Genomic DNA, 17829 nt, shown 5'->3' with positions numbered 1-17829 from the left:
GTCAACAATTTTATAGATTCATACTTTGAAGCAGTGTGTTCAGACACTCAGATCATGGATGTTTGGGAAGTAGATAATGTGCTTAATTGTTCATGGAGGAGAATGAGCTTTGTGAAGACATCCCAGTGGGGTGTGATGGTAATTTAACGAAATGGCTACATGATATTGTTCAAGGATGGTGTTTTACGGTTTCTATTTCTCTGTTTAATCTACAGATACACCCATTCAGTATGCTCACAGCTCATTTGAAAATGATATTGCAAAACTCTATATACAAGATGCTTTGCCAGAAGATGATGCTATTTATACCTGTGTAGCAGAAAACAAATTTGGAAGGACATCTTGCTGTGCTAAAGTGACAGTTAAAGGTAAGACAACCATTAAAAATCTAAACTAAAATATGTAATTAATATGGTAAACTCATGAACTATTTCACTTGAGCTTTCCATGTAATAGTAGTTGTACCATCACCCTGTTATTCAATTTCTTTTAATGGTTCAATTCTGCGCAAGCATTGGTCTAGAATTTCCTAAAGTGTGACAACTCGGTCCATAGGTTCGATTTTATTCTTAATCCTTCAGCTCGAAAAGCATCTGGCTTGTAAAGTTCTAGAAGTGCTAGGTATTAACATGACCAGAGTGGCAAAACCAACCTCAGGAAACAATGGAAGCAGCAAATTTGGTCAAATCACAAATCATTGTGAGCATTGTCTCAATGCAATGTGCTGAACCAATTTTGCATTAAAAATGTTATGTGCATTTAAGCTGCTTAAATTGTCAATGAAGTTAGGCATTGAGTATTTTGTATAGTTTGGTTTTGCAATTGCCATCAAATTTTCAAAAAAACTACGTCACTCATAGTCTTGGATTCCTCAGTTGCTTGCATTGAGAGTGGAGATAGGTAACTCATTGCCAAGTTCTACATTAGTCACCATTCATTGTGTGTATTGCATCGGCATGTTAGTATATAATTGATTTGATTTTCCATTTGGGGAAATGTCTAATTTTAGTTAATATTCCTGCAAGTTGTAAAGAGGAAAGATCAGAAACTTCATTAAAAAGAAATCACAAGGGGAAAAAAAGAATTCTGCTCTTGCAAGATACAATGTAATGCAGCCAACTGACAGACACCATTGACTGACCCTTCCTTTTACACTGGCTACACCCTTCCTCTTGGTCTTCCTCATTTATGCATCAATTTAAACATGTAAACATTTTTAAGTTTTTGCATTGTAGCAGCAGCTTATAGAACCTAAGCACTAAGCTTACTCCCAAAATTACCAAAGACCATATTTAGAGGTTTTATATGTTTTATCTTGGTTGGATGGCTCAGTAACTTAACATGTACCTTTATATAAACTTTCAAAAATGCATCCCACAGACTGAGGTCAAAGCAGCAAACCTTTTGAGTGTAGATAAAAAAAAGTCACCTTGTTTATCATTTGAAATTCTTTTTTATACTTATTTATAGTTACAGTTTTCTGGCAGCCTGCTTCTGCTTCAAATGTCTACCGAAGATTCTCAGAATTCCAGCACTTTCCCACACAATAGGCTGAATGTTACTTGTTTTCTAACCAAGTGCCAGTTGGATTGAGTTTTTTGGAGAAGTTTTCACTGCAAGGTCTCGTGAGTTTACTTGCCATACCTTTCCAAACTTGTCGCATTTACTACCTATCCCAACCCAGTCTTCCTTTTCCTTCAGACAACTGAGATTGCACTGTGCCAAAAATCTCAGACCAGGCTGGCAACCTTGGAACAGGCTGGCATCTTCAGACTAGACTGGCATGTTTTAGTGCCATGGCCTTCACTCCTAATCCTGGAATGAGAGAATGTTCCGCCTCTGCACCCTTTGGAAAACTATTCCACACTTCTTTATTTTTATGACCAGAGGAGATAACTTCAATATTGAAATTTAAGTTCACTACAAACTTTTGAAATCAAAATAATATCACATATTAAAGTTCTGCATATTAGTAGATTTTTCTGCAGGTAGAGACATGCTGCCAAATCATTTTGTTCTGCATTCATCAGGATAAATGCAAGAATACCAAACAATCACAACAATTTATACTCAAGTAAAAAATGTTGATTGGATGAGATATTGCCATAAAGAAAAGGCTGCTGAAGTTCCTGGATAATTCAAATATGCACAAGGCTAAACATATTGTTTTGTTTACAGAAAAGTTTTACCGCATTTGATTGTATGTCATTTCTAACAAGTATAAATGATTAATGTTACAAGCTTGACTGCTTATTGGTTCTTAACGTACCTTTAAGTGAGCTCAAGATTGTTCAGTATGCTAGAGATCAGAGTTAAAAAGTGTGGTGCAGTGCAGGAAAAAAGCACAGCCAGTCAGGCAGCATCTGAGGAGCAGGAGAGTCTATGTTTCAAGCATAAGGTCTTCATCAGGATCTTCGGTGGTCCCAAGTGGGCTGAGAGATAAATGGAAGGGGAGAGGGCTGGGAGGGGGATAGCTGGGAATGCAATAGGTAGATGAAGGTGGGGGTGATGTTGATAGATTGGAGTGGAGGGAGGAGTGGATAGGTGGTAAAAAACGATGGACAGATAGGACAGTTCAAGATGGCTGTGCCGAGTTGGACCGTTGGAACAAATTGTAGCCACCCGACACCTGGGTGAAGAACACCTCATCTTTTGCCTTGGGACCCTCCAACCATACGGGATCAATGTCAATTTCACCAGTTTCCTGACCTTCCCTTCCCCCACCTTATCCCAGATCTTGAACTGTCCTACCTGTCCATCTTCCTTCCCACCAGCTCCACCTTCAACTCTGACCTATCACCATTACCCCTACCTTCATCAAACTATCGCATTCCCAGCTGCCTAACCCCCAGCCCTACCCCCTCCCAATTATTTGTCAGGCCCCTTGCCCTCCATCCAGCCCAACCCCTCCCAAATATCTGTCAGTCCCCAAGCCCCCCACATTCCTGATGAAAAAGTTATACTAGAAACGTCAACTCTCCTGCTCCTCGGATGCTGTTTGACCAGCTGTGCTTTTCCAGCGCCACACTTTTTGACTCTGTTTAGTATGTGCTGCCCAATCACAAATTCACATCCAACAGTAGAAGTTGCGGAATGCAGTTTTGCAAGTGCTGGTTGGCTGTGCACGTTCTGGACACAGCCTATTACAAGCAACTGAACCAATATGCTATTTGATTGCATCAGTTGGGACATATGGCTTACGTACCTGTCATTGTATAAGCACTGGAATTCATATATGCCATTGCTTGATTGTGTGATATGCAGGCCCTTATGGACTGATGGCAACATTCTGTTAGTGGAAAGAACCACACGAGTAGCAATATTAAATAGTTTCCTCAATCTGTTGTTCAAGCTGTTTTGAGGTGCTTTGCCTTTCTGGAGTAATCTGAAGTTGACCAGGTACTTTTCAGGACTTTGGCCTATTTGCAAGTTTGCATGACATTGTCCTGCGCGATAGTGTTAATACTCACAATTTTTTTTTGTATATGAGACTTGCACAGTGAACAAGGGGTTAGGGCTCAGTTTACATGCCAATCAGCACAAATCCCAAATGGCATATTTTCAGGTGAAGGTCAGCTATAGCAGACCCATTACTGGATTTCTCCATGAGCTCATCGAAGAAAGGGAGCTCATTAGTTTGCTTTATTTAAAAGTGACTTCGAGCAAGGGAAGGAATATATTTTTGTTTCAGATTCGATGATCATGAATGTATCATCTATGCCCTAGAAATATGCAGAAGGTTCAAGGGTGGAGCCCATTCTAACAAAAATATATTGAACGTGGAAATTGTAGAAAATGTTAGCAAGCACTGAAACAAGAGGGGATCTCCTGCCTACGTCATCTATTTAGGCATACATCGTGTCCTTAATACTGAACATGACAGCATGGGTTGCTAAATTCACAATTGTAATTAGTTATTGTTGAGAAAATAATGGCATGTCTATATTGTAAAGTTGTAGTAGATTGACATTTAAAGAGTGGTACCCCTTACAATGAATGTCCCTCTCTGAATTCTGCATGTGTACCCATATTGCCAGTGCATCCGCCTCAACTGCACCTAAATATGGAGGAGAGCTGTAACCTGTTACTGTGACTGTGGTGCATTGCATGTCTTGAACAACTTAAACTGTGCCACCGTGGCAAAAGAATATCGATGACAATGGTGACTGTAGATTCTGTCAGCTGCAAAACATAGAACATTACAGCGCAGTACAGGCCCTTTGGCCTTCGATGTTATGCCAACCTGTGAAACCAATCTGAAACCTTGAAGTGACTCACCGGCAAAGAGCACTTTCACCTTTGAAGCCATTGAGGGAGTATAGTGTCTCTTGCCCATAGTTGCAGAAGAATGTAAAATTCAGCAACCATCTCTCAGGTAAGACACTCTGATGTTACCTGTCAATCATATTCAGGCATTTATCCTGTTCACCTTAGATTATATTAGATAGATTAGATACCCTATAGTATGGAAACAGGTCCTTCAGCCCAACAAGCCTGCACTGACCGTCTGAAAAGCAACCCACCCAGACCTATTCCTTCACCTTATATTTACCCCGACTAATGCACCTAACACTGTGGGCAATTTGGCATAGCCAATTCACCTGACCTGCGCATCTTTGGACTGTGGGAGGAAACCGGAGCACCCGGAAGAAACCCACACAGACACGGGGAGTATGTGCAAACTCCGCACAGACAGTCACCCGAGGTTGGAATTGAACCCGAATCCCTGAGCCATCATGCCACCCACAATACCACCTTTGGGTGGGGTTTGCCTTATTCTTCAATACCTCTGCCTTCCAGATACTTGGTGTCATGGTTCCTCCTGTACTTGGACCTGTGCATATGGAGATTGAGGGATTTCAGGCTGCTGCCGCTATTGCTGCACCTGTGCCTCTGTGTACTGAAGGCAATGGACACCCATGACAGGAGGGAGATTTGTAAGGGGGCTACTTAATTGCTGAAGCCTTGGAGGCTGAAGTAGAGATCTATTGATGGCAGATATGTAGCTGTGCTGGCTGTTACGTGTTGAAACTCCTCCTTGTACATCCCCTTCCCTGGCAGGGAATGCCTCAGTTTTGCAATTGCAAAAATGAGAAAACCCCTTGAGAAAAGTTGCTACCCTCCAATTCTGTCCTCTTCCCAACTTGGCAGAGAGGCATTTGTCTTGAGTGAGGAGCCATGTTTGTAAGAAATGTCACAGGAAAGGAAAGTGGTGAGCATTAGGACAAGCAATTTCCCTTTATTGTTTTTGATGGTGGCCCTCATATGATGGGGCAGCAAGTACATTTTGCACATAAGATCTACTTGGCTGCAAAAGGGCTCTCAAAAATATCTTGGAGTCAAAAAAGGCACAGGAAAATAGCTTTCTCTTAACAAAAGCTATTGTTCAGATTTTCACCATTACAGAGAGGGTTTCCTTCCATATGAAAATGCTGGAAGATATTGGAAATTTCAAGTCCCACTCCCAAACCCAGCATCTCTCATTTTCGCAGGGAACAGGTTTGGTGATAATCCATAGTTCATGTATACGTGATTCACAGAGGCAGCTGACTACTTAAGTAATCAGCTACATCTTGTCAAATTGAACTCTGAAATCCGAGAGTATGGAATCTGGAGTCTGGACATTTGACCAGGTTTGAGCAGCTGTGTTCTCAATACACTTTTTTTGGATAGCCAGCGTTCCCATTGGATCCTTCTTTGCATCTAGTCCTGCTGCCACTGTGTATCAGTGGTGAAGTGTATGAATGCTGATGGTGGTGGATGAGGTATTCTGTGGCTGACATGACTGATGACCAACCACCATAACTATTTTCTTCTGTGATCGGGTCTGATTCCAACCATCAGAATGTTTCATCCTGATTCTCATTGACTCCAGTTTGCTAGGCTTCATGATGTCATTAATTAATCAGATGCAGCCTGATGTCAAGGGTGGTCACCCTTAACTCATCACTAGAGTTCAGCTCTTTTGTCCACGTTTGGGTCAAAGTTGTATTGAGATCAAGAACTGAGTGGTCCTGGTGGATGTCAAACTGAGCGTCAGTGAGTATGTTATTGCTGAGTGGATATTGCTTGATTGCACTGTTGGTGACTCCTTCCATTGCTTTGCTGACTGGGATGATGATTGTATAATTGCCAAACAGCTGTTCAGGAATTGCCGAAAAAATGTCTATTTTTTTTCAAAAAATAGTACTCATTCTTTCATTGCTCCTATTGACAAAAATCTATGATGGAATACAATCTCCATGACTGATTTCCTGATGCATGTTTTTTCACAAAGTGGTGTCTATTAAGTAAACATTTTGATGGACAACTACTTATGGGATGGAAATGTTCATTTATGTAAAGGGTGAAGCATAGACGTTATTCAACATGGAACTGAAATGTTTGTTTACATTTCGAGACTAGTGGGAACAATTTTAATGTATCAACTGTTTATTTTCTGTCACTGAGTGGTTTTCTCCCAATAATGAAATCATCAATATGCCAGAAGGACTCCTGAGGTATACCCATGTTAGATACCAGGTGAGTTGGCATAGAGAGGGAAGGAAAAAAAGTGTTGGGGTGGAGGGGTACAAGTTGACACTCAGTTGGCAAAGGGTGTATCAGTAGCCATGGGAGATGGGTAAATGGGTCTAGACTGGCATAGGTGATATGGCGATGGGGAATGAGTAGTTGGGCACAGCGAATTTAAGATGTATACAGATAGATGGCATTGGTTGACATTGATGGGGCACAAAGAGTGATGGGGTGAGATCAGGAGGTATATGTTAATGTTTTAATAATGAAGGGTCTGTACTGGGGTCTAAAATCTTTTCAATTTGTATCAATGGCTTCAATGAAGGGAGCAAAGTCATGGTAGCTAAATTTGCAGATGACACCAAGAGGGGTAGGAAAGTATTTTGTGAAGAAGACAAAAGAGGTTGTACATGATATCAATAGGTTTAGTGAGTGAATCTGGCTGATGGAGTATAAGGTGATAAATGTGAAGTTTTAACAAGAAAATGCACATGATTTAAGTGACTGCAGAACCCTGAGGTGTGGAGGGATCAAGGTGTTCTAATGCATGAGTAATAAAATGTTAGTACACAGGCTGAGCAAATAATTAAGAAAGCAAATTGACTGCTGTCTTTTATTTCAAGATTAAAAGCGTTATGCTTCACTGTTTAAGAAATGGACGTCACTCAATAAGTTTTATTTTCTCTCAGAGAGTTGTGTAAATTTGAAACTCTCTCTCAGAAGGTGAGGAAATTGAATATTTTTTAAAATGAAGAGATTCTTGTCAGACAAAAGAATCAAAATTAGCATGGTAGATGGAAATGTGAGTCAACCATGATTTTATTGAATGGTAGGACAGGCTCAAGGAGCTAAATGGCTCACATCTGCTACAATTCATGTGATCGTAGTCTTTCTTTTGAAACTTCAGCGACAACATTAGAGTTCCCAGGCAGGCTGTCCATTCAATCCAACTTGGGAACTGGCAGCCTTGCGCAGTCTGTCCAATGCAGCCACTCCCAACCCACAACCCAATCCAAAAGTGGGAAGCGCAGGCAGCTATTTTGAAAGATCGAGTTTGCGGATCTGAGATTTCTTCCATCTCCAAAACCCGGACCCAGAATAACAATCTGAGCCTCTCTCCTGTATTTGGAAACTTGTTTCCATCTCCTCATAGAGACAAAAGTCTTGCCCCAGAAGTTGCATTAAATTTCGAAGGAACAGTGATGTAAATGCTCACATTTTCACTGTCTTTATTATTGCAAAGTCCAAGACAATGTATGTGGGAACACTGTGTACCTAATTTAATTTTGTTTTCAGCCTGTCTGTGAAATTAGAACCACTCAGCAATTATAGGGCATTCCAGATTTTTATAAGTCACAACCAAAAATTTATGTACAAAATGTTTTACATTTTTTTTCTTTCGTTCCCTAAATTGTTTTTAAAACTTGGGACTAAAAAATATTAAGAAAGCCTTGACCGAAGCATCCAGTACTCCTCACGCTTTCCAAAATGTTACCTGTGCAATGGTCATTTGAAACCAACTTGTCTACCACACTTTCACCCTTAATCCTCATTCCCAAGTGATAGCCAATGAAAATTGAATAGGCCACTTCAGTTCAGGTGCAGTTCCTGTTCAATATTGTCCTGATAAATCAGAACACAAAAATAAGGCTCAAACTCATAGAAACTTAGCCTCAGATCAACCTATTGTCTGATTATTTTTAGACATGTCAGTTGATTTGGTTATGAGCCTCTGTCCCATTTCTGTTGCACAGCCTCATGTGTGTGATATCTTGGAGCATCCAACTTGTGAGTATCCCGTGTGGAGACGTCTTGGTTGTCACACTGCTGAGGAGGAACATTGTCTCAGACCCTACCAGAAGAAACCAGTACCTCTTCCCCGACTATCTAACTGGCTATTCCTTCTTCTGGCCTGTAGATGGCAATAACCCCTATTAATTCCTACATATCAACAAGCTACAGTTTTCTCCTGAACAGCATAGTTATTGTGACTTTAGTGTATTTTTTAGCTGTCTTTCTCTTGTCACTCTGCACTTATGGTAAGGAGGTATAGACATATATTGCAAGAGGGAAAAACATGAATCTATCATGAAATATCTAAAATCGAGAGAACGCTGATGTAGGAGATTGGTACTAATTTATCATAAGGAGTGTTAAAATCAATGATTGGAGCTGATATTTTGCAGTTCTCTGCTATTGCTTGTTACAAGTTATTGCTTGAATTTAACAGATAAAAAGGCTTCAGTTACATTGGTTTTGAAATGAGCTGAATTATTTTCATCAAGAAATGCATTACATTTTGTGCATAATATTAAATATCATCAGTTGCACTAAGAAATGAGGATATAAATTTAACCCAGAAACACATTATGAAGATTTAGTTCAGCCACCCACACTTGTTATTACCGGGATAGTGTTAATAGTTGAGCTTAAGAATAACAGAAGTATTGGAGACTTTCAATATGTTTATTTTAATGTCATCACTGAAGATTTAGTTTAGTAAACTGCAAGAAAGAAGAGTTGTAGTGTTTCAGGTTAGGTTTCAAGTATTAAGAATTTTTTTTTCTTATTGAATATTTTAGTGAAAGTATTTAGTGGAAGGTATGGCTTTACATTGATTTTTGATCATGCCTTGGTTCTACTGTTTAACTACAGGGAAAAGTCTACAGATAGCAGCTTATTGATCATGGTACTTTGCAAATATCTGTGCCAAGATTATGAAAACACTCATTTTTATGATTGTAATTTATTACACATATTAATATTTCCTGTCCTCACCAGGGACCCACAAAATCAAGTCTGCTTCCCTCCAAGCCACTAAATGACCAATAGCCTGCCATCCAGAGGGACTGATTTTTATTTTACAACAACTTATATTCATATAGCACTGTTGACATAATGAAGCCTCCCAAGGTCTTTCACAGTAACGTTATGAAATAAATTAAGACACCAAGTCACACCAGATATTAGAGGCAAATGGCCAAAAGCTTAAGTCAAACGGTGTTGAAATAACCCCATGGAAGCTAACATCCTGTCACCACGTCGCCCTTTATCTACATATGCAGATGGTGTGGGCTCTGATCAGCTAGCTCAGAGTCAGTCCCTTAAATGAGGAGAATCTCCGAGACTCTTGGTTATATCTGTCAGCCAGGGCTCCCTGATTTGCCCAGGTTAATATCCTCAATCGGGGAAACACACTCAATGAAATTCACGTGGCCAACCTCATTCCAATCACAACAGGTGTCTTATAGGAATAAAGTGAGGTTGAGCATTGTGCAAAAGGAACTCCAGAGCTTGGAGCCCAGACAACTAAACATTACAGCGTCTAATGGTGGAGCAAAAATCAGGTTAGCTTAAGAACGCAGAGTTAAATGATCACAGATGCATTGGGTGTGACAATAGATGAGCTGAGACAGAATAAGTTTAGATGATATTCCAGGTGTAGCAAAAGGCAAAATTTCTAGTATTGGTGTGATATCTGGTCAGAAGTTTAGCACAGGGTCAAAAATGACATCAGAATTGTGAAGAAGCTGGTTTGACCCCACACTATTGCCAGGAAGAAGCATGGAGCCAGTAACTAAGGAATGGAGTTTGGAACAGGAATTCAAACTGTTGGCATTAGTATTCCCAGTATTCATGTGAAGGAAATTTCTGCTAATCCAGTAATGACAATCAAATAAACTGCATGATCATTTAGCATCAGTGAAGGAATCAAATGAGGCACTGATGAGTTGTTGAGCTGGGTTTTGCCAGCACACATGTAAGACTAAGCTTCAATTTTTGCATTATGTTGATGAGGGTCAAGCATGTAGCTGGGAAATAAGAAATAAATCCTTGGGAAACACAAGAGGTAATGGTACAGGGAAAGAGAAATAATCTGTTGCGAGTCCCACAAGGATAGCAGATATATGGGAACACCATCACCTTTAAGTTCCCCTCCAAGTCACTCACCATCCTGACTTGGTGTTCCTTCATTGTCGCTGGATCAAAATCCTGGAATCCCACCCCTAATGGCATTGTGGGTCAACCCACAGCAGGTAGACTGCAGAGATTCATGGAGGCAGCTCACCACCACCTTCTCAAGGGCAGCTCAGAATGGACAATAAATACAGTCCAGCTAACGATGTCTACATCCCTCAAAATGAATAAATAAAAATCTCAAGATGTAATGTGATAGATAAATATGGAGCACGTGAGTGTAGTTCCATTCACGTAAATGACAGTAGAGAAGCATAGGGGAATGATTGTTTAGCTGAGTGAAAGGCTGCAGGCAAGGATGAGGAGGAAAAGTTTATCCTTTTTACTGTTTCATTATGAGATGTCATTTGTGACTTTATAAGAGGTGTTTTGGAACTGTAGCCAGACAGAAACCTAATTGAAAGGAGACAAAATGGACTTCCAAGAAAGATGAACTACAGTTTAGGAAGGAAGGTAATATTCAAGGCTTTGGAGAGGAAAGGGAGTTTGCAGATTGGGTTGGGTGGAGTATGTAGAAGAAACAATGGGGTGGTAGGTTGTTTCTTTGAGGAGAGAGCTGATGATGGCAGATTTAAAGGAGAAGGGAAACACCTAAAAAGAAAGAACTGTTTATTGGCTAATGTGAGAGCCAAGAAGAGAAATTGGGTTAGCTGATTAGTGGAAGTGGGATAAACAGGTGATGGTTCTCATGGACAAGTTGAGATCAGAGAGGTTATGCGAGCTTACTGCATGGTGAAGGTACTAACTTCAGAGGAAGTTTGGTTGATGGAAGGAAAGCTGCATGGGCAGCTTTCAGGTGGTTTTGAACCTAGTAACAAAGAAGCCCACAAGCTCCTCACACCTATTGGTGGAGGTGAGGATGGAAGGCCATGGAGGAGAGCTTTAAGAAGACATTGTACAGATAGCAACTTTGCACTGGTCTTGGAACCGATCTGGCTCCAGTAGAAGATGCCCTTCGGAAAGTTAACCACATACCCTGCCAACAAAAATGACTTCTTAAAAAGCCCATAACAAATACTGCTGGAATTGTGTATTTACAATTACATGCATTTGTCTTTGTCTACATTTATACAGATTTTGAAGAAGTACTTTAAACAAATACTCCATTTAAAACTAAAAATTAATTTGAAAAAGTATTATGATTATTTACTTTACTTTAAAGATTAGAAGCAGTTTGGATATTCCAGCTTCTACTGACTGACCTGTTCTGAAAAGAATTCCTTAGGAGTTAAATCCTTATGCTCACTACATAACACTTATTATCCTAGCTGCCAAGACTGCATTCAAATACCATAAATGGTAAATTTCAACTACTGAGGAAGGGTGTCCTTAGATCTTTTTAACATGGCCTCTCCAGTAATAAAATAACATTCCCCTTGAATTTTCAGCTATTGCCATTGTTCAGTAGATGAATACTTTAAATTGAGAATATGTTTTGATTTCAAATACTGAATTAATGTATAATAAGTGCTTGAAGTTAACCCAAATAAGATTTTGTTTCCTCAGACATCAACAACTGCAAGTAACAGGATCTCTAGACAATATGTTTGCTGTGTTGTAGGAGTTTGCTTTAGGCTTTTTAGTAGCTCTATTTTTAATGTGACAGTGTGTGTTGAATTTGAAAATGCTATTGTCAGTGGATAAGCTGCATCATCATGCATTATCAATTTAACGCTTGTTTTTGTTTTTCAAACATCTACATTTTTAATGCCTCTTTCACTTACCAAATGAAGAAACGTCTTGAGAAGTGGTAGTGATTTAAATATGTTCAGAATCTTATAGCTACTGTAGGTAATGTGCAGCTCTGTTTCAGGCATAGTGTAATTAGAGATCTAACCTTCCCTTTCCTCTGCTGAAAATTCTTAGAACTGGCAATTGGTTTGTATAAGTGGTGCTACAGCAACCTTACATCACTTACTACATGTGATCAAAATATAGCCCACAAATTTACACATTAAATATCAGATGGTAGCTGTGGGGGAAGACCTGAACCTGTGCTAAATAAATGGTCAGTCCACAAATAGTGGTTTTCAGTATCTTCTCCTTTTGACCGAGTTAGTGAGAGCTATGTGCTTGGTTCCACGAGGTATTTTCTGCTGGTTTAGCATTCCAGCCAAGAAGAAGAGAACTTACCCAGGATTTGGGACCAAATATGTCTAAAACGTGACATACCCTCCTTATTGCTAAGTTTTAGATAATTAGTCTATCACTTGGTCTGTAAAGGGGGCACTTCTTGGGACGTACATTGCAGGTGTCTCTCCACAAGTGCATCCAAAGAGCCTCTCCTCTGGTCTTTTGCCTCTCCTTGGCGTTGGAGTAAACCTCTCTTACAAGAGAAAGGGCAGTGTCAGGCATTGTACGACCCCATGCTTAGATGATGTTCATGCCATTGTTGAATAGCTGAACATATGCGGAGGCAGAGAGAGGTGAGTGTAAGACTGGCAACTTTTATCGACACATGTTGATGTGTTGGAGTTTGGGAATAGTAAATATGCATCCTGTCCATGATAATTAAGCTCCTTGCTACCAAGTATAAATATGTCAAATGTCACAGTGCAGTATTGTCCGTGATAGTTAAAGTACTTAAATAATTTCTAATCAACCATTTCAAGCAAGTTACGACACTTTAGTCATTCAGAAATAGGGACATTTGTCATTGGGACACAAGGCCATCTTAACAAAACAATATGGAACACACCACAAATTTGCATACAATACTTGTGCAGAGGAAAATTATTTGTGAAATTCCCTCCCTAGGTCTCTCTTCGCCCCCTCTCTCAGTCTCTATCTCTCCCTCCCTACTCAGTAAGATGCTCCTTAAAGCCTACATCTTTGACCAAACCTTTGGTCTTCTGCCCCAATAGTTTATTATGTTACTTGGTTTAAACTTCGTTCTTAATACTCTAATGAAGCGATGTTCAAACTTTTACTGTTAAAGGTGCTATGTAAATACAAATTTCTGTTATTATTGCCCTTCCTCTCTTCAATTTTGACTTTAATAATTTTTTTTAGCTTAGAAGAAAGATGATGTATTGAAAACTAATTTGAAGTAACAGTCAATATTTGTGTATAGTGGTGACTGTTATTTAATGAAGAGGTTTTATTTAGGCTGTTCATGTCAGGGAGTGAATCTTCTGCTTCTTGAGCTTTAATTGATTTTAATTCTTTTGTTGAAATGTAATTTTCTTTGCTTTCTGTTATATGTAATGCAAATGAAAGTTGGACTTGGAATTGTTTAAATTGGGTGGACTTTGGTTTATTACTCTAAGTAAAATATTAATCTTCCCATCCTGTCTTCACTGAGTTGAGACATTCTCAAGGATCATAATGTTTCTCACTGATCAGGGTTACCAATTGTGCTGTGGAATACATTGGTCAGTGAGACAGCATGAGGTGGTTGAGTTACTTCAGATTGCTTTTATGAAGGGTCAAATTTGACATCGAGAGATTAAGTTACTGTAGTCCCATATGTTGTTGTTGACTTTCCCATGTGATATCATCTTTTATGTGATTTTTATTTTCCAAAGCGCCAGATCCCCTTGTGAATGACAGCACAGCAAAACCCAGCATGGAGTCAAGCAGTGAACTTACAACCACATGGCCATATTTTCTTAAAGCTTCATATTGCTGGAAAATGGTTAACATACTTTTTTTCCATAGTCCATTGCTTTAGATTAATGATTGGAAGTTTGGCTTGGGCTAGTAATTGAGGGCATGTATGAGTAAAATCTAGCCATTTTGTTTATTATTTTGATTTGTCCCATACGTAGTGAGGGAGGTCGGTTAGTGGATGGCTGGTTTGTGGTACAGAGGGACACCAACAATGTGATTCAATTCCTGCACCAGCTGAAGTTTTCTTGAAGTACATTCCTTCTCAACCTCTCCTCTTGCTTGAGGTGTGGCCTCATCAGGTTAAACCACCACCACTTGTCCTCTCTCATGAGAGAGAAACTATGGTCTCTAAGACAGTGGTGACTTTACCTCACTTAGTAATACTTAAGGTTAATATCTTTGCATTTTAGTCATGGAAAACAAAGAAAATGCATTTCATATGATTTATTCAAGATAATTGGTTTCTCTGGTCAGAGATCCATTTATAAAGGGATGCGGGTTTACGAAGTTTGAAGAAAAGGATTCAGGAAGTGGAATAAATGACCAGGAAAGCCTTTGAAGTAAAGAAATAATTTGGTTAAGTAGACACTAGTTAGCCTAGGTATCTGGAAGTCTCAAGTCCCAATTCAATGAAGTGGGTATCTCTATGGTGTGACCAGTATATTGAAGGTCAGCCTGCTGCCAGTGCTATTGCAACTCTCCGGTAACGAGGAGCGACGCAAAATCAGGTATTGGGCCAAAAGAAATAATCACTAGCCGAAGGAAGTAGATTGAGCATTATGTAGGATACGAGTCTGTAGAGATGCCTGTTCTATTTGAGGTAGATATACTGCCACCAATCCCTGTTCTAACACAAGTCTAATACTAAGTGGTGAAAATGATCATGTGGAAGTCCCTGAAGAGCAAACACATTCTTCACTAAGAAGAAGTAGTTTATTACATAGTGGTAAGATAGCAAGTTACAGTAGAGTAAGACTAGGCAATGCATGAATGAAAGGTGAGAATCATTGCCATGTTTAGTATTAACCCTTCTCCTCTCAAATCTCTAACTTTATAAATGTAATTGATCAGGAGGCTTGACAGTTCTTCCAGATCACATTTATGTGGACTCAAAGGATTCATCTGTCGCTGCCTTGAGGATAGTTGATTTGAATGTGAATTTTTGCTCTTGTGATGTTCATCCTGTGCTGCAGTAATGGGCTTTGGTTGTGCAGTGATAAAAGATTTCTGTAATTTATGTGTGCACTTTCACTTGACAAGGTATGAACATTACTGGTCCAGCAGCTGTTAGACACTGTACCATTTGTGTTGTTACCTTTTATGCAAATGTCTTGTCCTGGGTCCAGACTTGATAACTATCAAGTGTAGTGATTTTGCTTTGAGATAGCAGCTTGTTATAGCAGTAGATAATGCTATATGTTACAGTAGCACATGAGCTCAGAGGTTGGATTAGTACATGGAACTACAATGTTATCGCCTTATGGAGATTCAGATTCGAGAAGAGCAGAACCAGCAGCTCAACATTCCAGAGTTTCAGTGTTCCAGGCAAGATAGAGAAGGATACAAAAGGGGTGAAGGAGCTGTATTAATTATTAAGGAGAGTGCCACAGCTGCACTTAGAGAGGACATCTTAGACGGCTCATCCAGTGAGACTATATTTGTATAATCGATAGTCACAGGAGAGGTGCTGGAAGACTGAAGGTTGGCTAACATGGTGCCACTGTTTAAGAAGGGTGGTAAGGACAAGCCAGGGAACTATAGACCAGTGAGCCTGACCTCAGTGGTGGGCGGGTTGTTGGAGGGAATCCTGAGGGACAGGATGTACATGTATTTGGAAAGGCAAGGACTGATTCGGGATAGTCAACCTGGTTTTGTGTGTGAAAAATCACGTCTCACAAACTTGATTGAGTTTTTTTGAAGAAGTAACAAAGAGGATTGATGAGGGCAGAGCTGTAGATGTGATCTATATGGACTTCAGTAAGGCTTTCGAAAAGGTTACCCATGGGAGACTGGTTAGCAAGGTCAGATCTCATGGAGTAAAAGGAGAGCTAGCCATTTGGATACAGAACTGTCTCAAAGGTAGAAGACGGAGGGTGATGGTGGAGGGTTGTTTTCCAGACTGGAGGTCTGTGACCAGTGGAGTACCACAAGGATCGGTGCTGGGTCCTCTACTTTTTGTCATTTACATAAATGATTTGGATGCGAGCATAAGAGGTACAGTTAGTGAGTTTGTAGATTACACCAAAATTTGAGGTGTCTTGGCAGCGGAGAAGGTTACCTCACATTACAACAGAATCTTGACCAGATGGGCCAATGGGCTGAGAAGTGGCAGATGGAGATTAATTCAGATAAATGCGAGGTGCTGCATTTTGGGAAAACAAATCTTAGCAGGACTTATACACTAAATGGTAAGGTTCGAGGGAGTGTTGCTGAACAAAGAGACCTTGGAGTGCAGGTTCATAGCTCCTTGAAAGTGGAGTCGCAGGTAGATAGGATAGTGCAGAAGGCATTTGGTATGCTTTCCTTTATTGGTCAGAGTATTGAGTACAGGAGTTGGGAGGTCATGTTGTGGCTGTACAGGATATTGGTTAGGCCACTGTTGGAATATTGCGTGCAATTCTGGTCTTCTTCCTTTCGAAAAGATGTTGTGAAACTTGAAAGGGTTCAGAAAAGATTTACAAGAATGTTGCCAGAGTTGGAGGGTTTGAGCTATAGGGAGAGGCTGAACAGGCTGGGGCTGTTTTCCCTGGAGCGTCGGAGGCTGAGGGGTGACCTTGTAGAGGTTTACAAAATTAGGAGGGGTGTGGATAGGATAAATAGACAAGGTCTTTTCCCTGGGGTCGGAGAGTCCAGAATTAGAGGGCGTAGGTTTAGGGTGAGAGGAGATAGATATAGAAGAGACCTAAGGGGCAACCTTTTCACACAGACGGTGGTACGTGTATGGAATGAGCTGCCAGAGAAAGTGGTGGAGGCTGGTACAATTGCAACATTTAAGAGGCATTTGGATGGGTATATGAATGGGAAGGGTTTGGAGGGATATGGGCCAGGTGCTGGCAGGTGGGACTAGATTGGGTTGGAATATCTGGTTGGCATGGATGGGTTGGACCGAAGGGCCAGTTTCCATGCTGTACATCTCTATGACTCTAATTGGGTAGAACTCAGGAATTAGAAAGACAGAGTCACTATAGTGGGATCATTTTATAGGACTCTCAGTATTCAATGGGAGATAGGGAAACAGGTCTGTAAGCAGATCATGGAAAGATGCAAATCAACATGGTTGTTGTTGGGACAGGAGTTGGTTGCATTTGGAAAATAATTGATTTATTAAAGATTGTCAACATGGCTTTATATAGGGGAGGTCTTGTGGGTGATTTTAACTCATTGATTGGGACTCCCTTACTGCCAGGGGCTTGGATGGGGAAGAATTTGTTGGGTGCATCCAGGAGAGTTTCTTGAAACAATATGTAGATTATCCAACCAGGCATGGGGTTGTACTAGACCCAATACTGTGGAATAACCCTGGCCAGGTGGTCAAAGTTTCAGTGGGGGCACATTTTGGAAACAGTGACCATAATTCCATAAGCTTTAAGATAGTTATGGATAAGGATAAGGCTGGACCTCAGATAAAAGTGCTAAACTGGGGAAGACTAAATACAACAGGCTGAAATGGAGAATTGAGTTGAATTGAATTGAATTTATTGTCATGTGTACCAAGACACAGTG

The 17829-nt window shown here is 40.2% G+C and overlaps 1 protein-coding gene across 3 annotated transcripts in view; it reads left to right on the top strand.

Moving 5' to 3' along the window:
- Window positions 1-17829, top strand: part of LOC132817098 (myosin light chain kinase, smooth muscle-like) — a 429362-nt gene that overhangs the window by 265978 nt on the left and 145555 nt on the right. For all 3 annotated transcript variants that reach the window (XM_060827247.1, XM_060827248.1, XM_060827250.1), the window contains one exon: window positions 216-368. In XM_060827247.1, coding sequence (XP_060683230.1) covers window positions 216-368 — 153 coding nt within the window. The remainder of the gene's footprint in view (window positions 1-215; window positions 369-17829) is intronic.

Source organism: Hemiscyllium ocellatum, chromosome 7, assembly GCF_020745735.1.
Source record: "Hemiscyllium ocellatum isolate sHemOce1 chromosome 7, sHemOce1.pat.X.cur, whole genome shotgun sequence".
Taxonomy (NCBI): domain Eukaryota; kingdom Metazoa; phylum Chordata; class Chondrichthyes; order Orectolobiformes; family Hemiscylliidae; genus Hemiscyllium; species Hemiscyllium ocellatum.
Note: the sequence above shows the minus strand (reverse complement) of the source record. Positions and strands in the feature narration are given on the sequence as shown.